We start from the raw sequence: 8,115 nt of genomic DNA on the forward strand, positions 1-8,115 counted from the left end.
CGCAGGACATATTATAGTACACAAGCATTTGCTTGGACACAGGTGCACTCCCTATTCCTTCACTCTCATTACCCGATGGGACGGCAATCCGACACGACCGGAAAGAGACCAGGCGAACGTACTGCGTATGTAGGATTCATTTTTAGGTATCCGGGGTATGTGTGTACCAAAGGTGTGTCTTGGCAAGAATTATAGCAACTTATGAGGAGAAAACATATCTATGATGGTAACGCATGATGATTTAATATGAAATTAATAGTAACGCCTTCCCCTGCAGGTACCACGAGCCGAGCACGGAGCTGGTGAGCAAGCAGCCGCACTACCAGGAGCTGCGCGTGAGGAGTCGTCCTGATGACAACCAGGACTATGTCAACGCTACGCAGGTCAGCACAGTCTACTTCTTAGTTTATGACTACAATAGTTGCTGGAGCAAAACTTCTATTAGGAGGTCATAAATTTCGCGCCATCATCTTCTCACGATTTACCTATTTATTGAAACTGAGAAATAATACTTTGAAAAATCGCTATCTTGAGCCTTTATTGTTGTCCCAATGCTGGGCTGCGGCCTCTTCTCGCACATAGAAGGATTGAGCATTAATCACCACGCTTGCTCAATGCAGATTGGTGACTTTGTAGTCTATGTTTCCTCGAGATGTTTTCCTTCGCTTTTAACCAGCCTTTGGTATCTTTATATGAAATTACATACAAAGTTAGGAAAGGTGCTTTGGTACCTGAGCTGGAATAGCTCCTTCACACTATACTTCAGAGATTGTGGTGCTTTAAACACTAGACCCCCACGACTTGTGAAAAATCGTTAAGATTTTTAAAACGACTTTACCTTTAAAGTTTGGGGACAACAGGCAAGATGATGTTCTTGTTGCTCACATTATACAGTTACATAATAAAATTATATAAATTAATTAAATGTTTTGTTAACAGATATGTCCGCCGGAGGAGGTGACGTCACCACTCGGCACGTTCAAGCGGCAGCGGTGTCTGCGCTACAAGCAGAGGCGTCCCAGACCTATACTCCGGTCCAAATCCGATATCTCTGACAGGTAAATATAGTTCTAAATTATCATTATTATCAGCCATTGTATTGTCTCACTGCAGCCACAAGCATCTGAGCTTTTGTTCATATAGAGAAGGGATAACATGATCAGAATTTCACAATTTCCTTTAAGACTTCGTAATGTCTCCTATCGAATATTCATCTGTTTCATAATGAAAATATACTTTTACTTTAGTGCCTATCCATGATAATAAAACTAATAATGTATGAAAAAGGTTTTAAGCAATAAATCTAAATTATGATAGTTATTATTATTTAATTTTCATAAAAGACCGAAGTAATGTCCCAGCAAAAGTTACCCGTTCAAATCACTTTCTACCCTCCCAAATTCAAACTGTACCCCCAAAATGTATTTAAAACCACATAACTCTAGCTACAAAATGTCCTTTCAATCAGGTACAGACGCACAGACGGGCGCAGCCCCGCCTCAGCCCCCTGCGAGGGCGAGGAGTCTCCCGACAGCCCCTCAGAGGAAGCCTCGCGTCTGCAGGACTTCTTCGAGCGCCTCGGCCTCGAGCCCCGGCAGTACGACGCGCTAGTCCGGGATGCAGTCCCGGACAGTCCCGTGTTCTTCTCGTCGGCATCCACTGTGGATTCCAACCAGTTGGCTGCTACTGCTGATTATACGGTAAGGAGTTTGAGGGTTGAGGGCATTTTGGGATATAAAGGCTGTTTGAAGTAATGCATCAGACTCTTAATTCAGTCTTATGTCTTATCCCTGTGAAGGGATGAGCCTTCGAGTCTGCTCAAAACAGAATGATTGATCTAATATCTTAATAATTACTATATATACTTTAGGAATTTTATACTTTTGTGTACCTACTTACTTATGTCACATTGGGCGGCCATCTTGGATGAAATGAGTTTTCAAAAGTAGATACATCCCCAGTGTTTTATCTTATAATGGTCCGACATTTTCACATCCTATTTTTTTAACTCTCTAATAACCTCCATTATTTTATTATTCTAGGTGCAAGGCCCAGGCGGCGTTCAGAAACAAATCTACCGCAACACAGAGCCACCTAGCGTCGTGGAACGGAACGCTCGCATCATCAAATGGCTTTGCCAATGTCGGAAAACGCAAATGCAAACACCACAGTGAACACAAACACTTACGGTGGATTCCTATAAGCTATCTATCCATCAATTTGGCTGTTAGAGATTGAATATTGACTATCAGCTCATTATGTCAACGTCAAATAATGGATAGATAGGTTTTAGTAGTTAGATAGGTACAACACTAGTACTCAATTAGTTTGATCCGAAAACATTCAAAAGATGCTAATATTTATTATAGGACCCAATCGAATTAAAGTCAGAATTTTCGGAAGAATATACGCTCAATGACTGACTTGAAATATCGATTAAGTAAAATCGTATACCTAAGCTTAAAATGCTTCTTAAAGATTCTATTAATATACAAGTTGTGAAATAGGGGATGCTACTAAAATTAATTACTATCTCTAATTTTTACGGTTAGCTACTCGAGTAAAAACATAACCCTGCAGTCGGGTAAAATGTCATTCGATTAATCGAAATAAAATCGACTAAATAAAATGAAAAATCGACTATGGTATGTTACTACTAAATTGTAATAAACCCATGAGAGAACCAAATGTTGCTCATACGTCAATATAGATGACGCTTAAATCTAATTTCTAAGACTAGATTTAGGAGATTAAAAGATAGATTTCGATAATTACATAAATTCATTGAAAAATTCTTTGCAAAGATAATAAATTAAATTTATTGAGATCTGGTCCAGATAACACAGGTTTGTGTGAAATAAATAAAATGTAATAATCTACGCTTTGCTTCTATAAAAAAAAACAGTATTAATGTAAAAGTCTGAGATCAAATAATCATAAATCCAGCCCATACTCAATCAACTATATCGATCAATAATCGGTGCAAAATAGTCGATTTCTACATTATAACTGGCTCGCCCAATATAAATACTTCACTAATTAGTAAGTATGTGGGAACAAAGCCACTAAAGGCTGTGCGTATCTGGACGAGTGACGAGCGAGCGATAGCTCTCGACTGCTGGAATATTTGGTAACTAAGCGATACTAGTTCATTAGTCAGTACGGTTCTTAGTGTAACGTTGGCATAATAATTCTTTAAATTTTAATAAGAGACTGAATAATAAGCATGGCGTATAAGAAGCAAACTACTTATATGTTTTTTTTTAACCGACTTCAAAAAAGGAGGTTCTCAATTCGACCGTATTTTTTTTTTTTTTTTTTTTTTTTTGTATGTTTGTTACGCGATTACTCCGCCAGTTATTAATCGATTTTGATGATTATTTTTTTGTTTGATAGGATATACTCCCGAGGTGGTCCCATAGTCATCAGGTCAGGATCTGATGATGGAAACCCTGAGAAATCGAGGGCAACCTTCGAAAGTTGTAGGCATACATAGGGTAAAAACTTGACACTCAGGTGTACGCCTAAAAGCACTATTCAACTGTGAAGATTTGGAGCTGATCTGATGATGGAAACCAGAGAGGGTCGAGGGAACTCGACAACTGAATATATAAACTACCTCGTGTTTGGGCTTAAATTATTTGTATTGACAAGACCTTTGCAACAGTGAAGGTTTGGAGCTGACCTGATGATGGAGACCAGAGAAAGTAAGTCGAGGGAACTCGACAACTGAATATGTAAAATACCTCGTATTTGGACTTATATTCTTTGTATTGATGAGAACTTCTCACTTGTATGGATAGTGACAACTATTCGTATCACTGAAAAGCTTTAAATAAAAAACTTTTTTACAAAAAAATTAAACCGACTTCCCAAAACACTAAAAAGCAAAAAAAAAACTATTTTTAGGTGCATCGGCCTAGAAGTCGGTGGCAAAATTAACTTAGTAACATCCATTAGACACCGACTTCTAGGCCGATGCACCTAAAAATAGTTTTTTTTTTGCTTTTTAGTGTTTTGGGAAGTCGGTTTAATTTTTTTGTAAAAAAGTTTTATCTAATAAAATATCTTCGTGAAAACACAGTACTAGTTTTATATACTTTGCTGTATTTTGTTTCAAAACCGAACAATTTTTGTCTTAATTTTGGTGATGTTTTTCAATATTACTTAGTCGATTCTTAAATCGAATGAGATGGGATTAAAAAAAATCGACTAAAATCACTCACAAACAGCCATGCCTTATTATTTAGTCTTAACTAAGAATACGTACGTAAATAAATACATAATTAAAAATAATCTAATATATTTTTTTGTCATCAAGACGTAAAATGGAAGATGTTAAAAATGTAAATAACGAAAGGTATTTTTGTCTCGACAACTATGTACAAGTCGCGAGCTTAGCCGTGAGGCGGGAAAACGTTATTTTCGAAACGAAAAAACATTTAAAGATAGTTCGACTATCATACGGTTTTTACTGTTTATTTAAAATTTCTTTTAGATTCTATCGTGTTTATTTATATTGAGTGTTATAAATCAAACTGTTTGTATTCCTGTTTATTCATTGATTGTGTATGCCTAACCGACTAAGCCATTTCCAGGCCTCGAGTTTGAGTCTTCTTATTTAATGAAATACTAGATATTTAAATTATATTAAGTACTTTTATGTATTGAGCTTTCATATTTTTATTCCAATGTTAAAGTTTTGAAAACATACCAAAATGAAGGATTAAAATCATGCCAAGAAAATCAAATAGCAAAAACTGAACTTATGTTCGTTTATGCAAATATTTCTTCAGTTTTAGATATTTCTTCATCAAGGTCTACAAATTATAGGTATGCTCTAAGACTTAGTAGAAACCAAATGATAAGAAATATTGTAAAAAAAACATGTTCCTGTTATGGATTTGTCATAAATATTTTCAAGTCTGTATTTAAGTATATTATTTATTAATGTTATCCTAGCTATTTAAGATAACGTACCTACCGCGATATGGGAGCACAAAATGGATCAAACTGATGCTGTATCTTAGTTCTGAAACCTTTCAGTAACTGTACATTTAACTATTTTGACTCAAATACAGTGTTCGTGGACTTAGTTGTTGTAAAAGTTGAGTAAACTTGACTCCTTGGTGTTTCAAATTAGTCATGTATTTATATCCTAAACCTGTGTCGTTTTGTACGATGATATATAGCTTTACCATTTATTGAATAGGTACTTATTTATTCCAGCTAAATATCTGAAAAATTTGATATTTAATATGTGGTATGGTTCTATTTCATCTTAAAACTTCACTAGGCCTAATAAGTGTAACTTGCATTATTCCACAGTGTCATTTATCCTCATCCAATATAGCTAAGGCCTTTATATTTCTATTTTGAAGACAGCTAGGTATAGAATATCTTTACATACTATGTCTTTCGGCCTATACTTACACCTAAATAAAATTATAGCTGGCTGTCAAACAAAATAGAATATTACTAAAGACAATATAACAAGAACGAAATATGTTTTATGGCTTATAGCATAATATTTAATTATAGTTCAGATAACGCAACAATTAACGTATTTAATCGTTCATGATAATATGTAAATAACCATTAGACTGGTCTAATCTCAATAGGTTAGTGTTAGCATAAGAATTCATGGTTTTCTTTCATACAAAAAACAGGTAAAAAATACTACATTATCTTTTATTGTAGATTTTCTGCCTACAAGACTGTCGCTTCGTATTTCGGTTTGTATGTTCTGTGATATGATAGAAAAATCTAGATTTTATGTAGACTTTGTTGATATACTATCACTGCCTTCTTCCTATCATTTTTGTAAACCTATCTTAGAATCGAATTTGTTACTATGAATAAAAATGCAAAAGTGAAGACTCCTATCAAAAAGAAACATTCATTCCTTCTGTTATTATTTGTTCTTCAAGACAATATTCCATAATCGGTCTAAAAAAGAGGCTCGACTTATTGTAATGTGTTTTTCACTATAATAATGTGAGATATACTTAAAATAGATTCCAAAAACTCTCTACTACTTTCCATTGCGCATTTATTATTAGTTCCGAATATTTATAGTCGATTTTTTCGAGCGGAATCGTTTAGTCGATTCCCAATCGTTATGATTCAATAGTAACTAAGTTTTCGCTGTCTACTGTGATGTATCATGAATTATTATCATTATTCTTTGCGGTTTACCTACTTTACTGGACTAATTAATATGAAATTGAATAAATAAGGTTGCACCGTTTTACTATAACGATAACCAAACCATAGCCAGTCGTCAACTTGCGTCTCATTGGTGAATCGCTGATTTGACAGCTGAAAATGGTTCCGTTATCATTATAGTTAAATGATGCAACGCACAGTAACTTTCAGTGTTTTACATCAGGATTAAGGAATTTTACCTTCAATTTAATGATTCTGTATAGTTATAAAATGTATTGACAATGGTTAGCATTACAGTATTAGCAAGTTCAGCATTCGATGCTTCCATTAATTGTGTAAATAAGATTTACGTAAATTGTTAGAAGTTTATCGTGAAGAAAGAATTATATTGTGGTCTGATAATATGCGATTTTATTTATTTTACTTACATTATGCTTACCTCCCCCGTAGTAAGTAAAAACACTACATGGTATAAATCAAAGTAGCTTTTCCTGTCCCAACATCCCATTGTATGCTTAAGAGGACGAATTGGAAATTTTGGCGCCAATGATCTCAATTTTTCTCAGTAAATACAAAACGGATCAAAATACAACTTAGTTAACTGAAAGTTCATGATAAAAACCTTATTTTGTCAGACTTCAAAACATGATTAGGTAACTTTTATAATAGAGAAAAATATATCAAACATACCTCTTTTTAAAAAGAGATTCACATATTATGGGCAAACGGAACCGATTTAAGCCTCTTAACTTTTTTCGTAGTTGAGTATATACATACTCTTTAAAATTGTAGAAGGAATTTTTATCAAATTATCATTTCTAAATAATAAAATTACAAAACCATTTTGTCGCTTACGACTTTTAGTTATAAGCTAGCGCGCGTATTGTAATCCTCGCCCCGCTCAGACGCTCCGTCCCCTCTTGGCCCCTTAGGTGCGCGTGCCGGTTATGGAATTATTGTTTACCAATTCGTCGCCTTAAATCTCAAAACTACGCAACCGATTTTCATGCGTATGTAAGGAAATACATAGGGGAGTTCATAAAATGTACATAAGGAAATACATAGGGAAGTTCATAGTTTACAAAAGGAAATAGATAGGGGAGTTCATAGAGCGTACATATGGAAATACACAGGGGAGTTCATAGAGTGTACATATGGAAATACATAGGGGAGTACATAGAGTGTACATAAGGAAATACATAGAGTGTATATGTCACCGTAAGATTACAAATATCGTTAGATTACAATCTATCTCGAGAGATTGTAAACTGTCGAATTATTGTGAACCGTAACATCTGATTGCAATTTAACGTATTATTTTTCACTCCGCCATTGACGGTCCCAAGCCCGTATGAGAAAGGAGGAGGGTTAGTTGCCTAGGAAAGACCAAACCAACTGTAAAAGGTTAACGTCGAGTATCGGGCGACGGTTAATTAACCCGAACGTGTAATAGCAGAGGTAGGAAATGACCACTGCACCCGCAACTTCGCCACACTTTCCCAAGCGAAATCGGGGGCTTCGGCTTAACCGCCCGAGTCAAGAGGTAGAAAGCCTCCATAAAAATTCACCCCAATCCTACGATGGGATACGCGTCAAAAGGATGAATGGCTGATGGGTTATCAGCCGCGAGCGCCAACCTCAATGGACCTGGCTCACATTGTTGTATAGTGCCTTCACATGGGAATGGGCGTCACCCCGTGTGCGACCTGTTTAATCGACCCTACTCGTGGGAACCACATGGATAATATAGAAAATGAAAACCCTATTCCTTCTCAACCACAACAAACTCAGAACAAATTACTATCTCAAAAGATTTTCCACAAATCTTTCTCTAACAAAACAAGAACACAGTCACTGAGTAATCTTCATCTTCATAACGTCACACCGGCCAAGACTGATGTGGAAATGCCAACATCAGCTGATGACGAGCAATGGAGGACAGTACCT

General features: G+C 35.7%; 1 protein-coding gene across 3 annotated transcripts in view; it reads left to right on the forward strand.

Annotated features, from left to right (window-relative positions):
• LOC124641118 (serine/arginine repetitive matrix protein 1) overlaps positions 1-2,950 on the forward strand; it is a 79,172-nt gene extending 76,222 nt beyond the window's left edge. For all 3 annotated transcript variants that reach the window (XM_047179101.1, XM_047179100.1, XM_047179102.1), the window contains 4 exons: positions 278-383; positions 940-1,058; positions 1,469-1,700; positions 2,043-2,950. In XM_047179101.1, coding sequence (XP_047035057.1) covers positions 278-383; positions 940-1,058; positions 1,469-1,700; positions 2,043-2,174 — 589 coding nt within the window. In that variant the 3' untranslated portion in view covers positions 2,175-2,950. The remainder of the gene's footprint in view (positions 1-277; positions 384-939; positions 1,059-1,468; positions 1,701-2,042) is intronic.
• The last annotated feature ends 5,165 nt before the right edge of the window (positions 2,951-8,115 follow it).

This window comes from Helicoverpa zea, chromosome 22 (genome assembly GCF_022581195.2).
Source record: "Helicoverpa zea isolate HzStark_Cry1AcR chromosome 22, ilHelZeax1.1, whole genome shotgun sequence".
Lineage (NCBI taxonomy): Eukaryota > Metazoa > Arthropoda > Insecta > Lepidoptera > Noctuidae > Helicoverpa > Helicoverpa zea.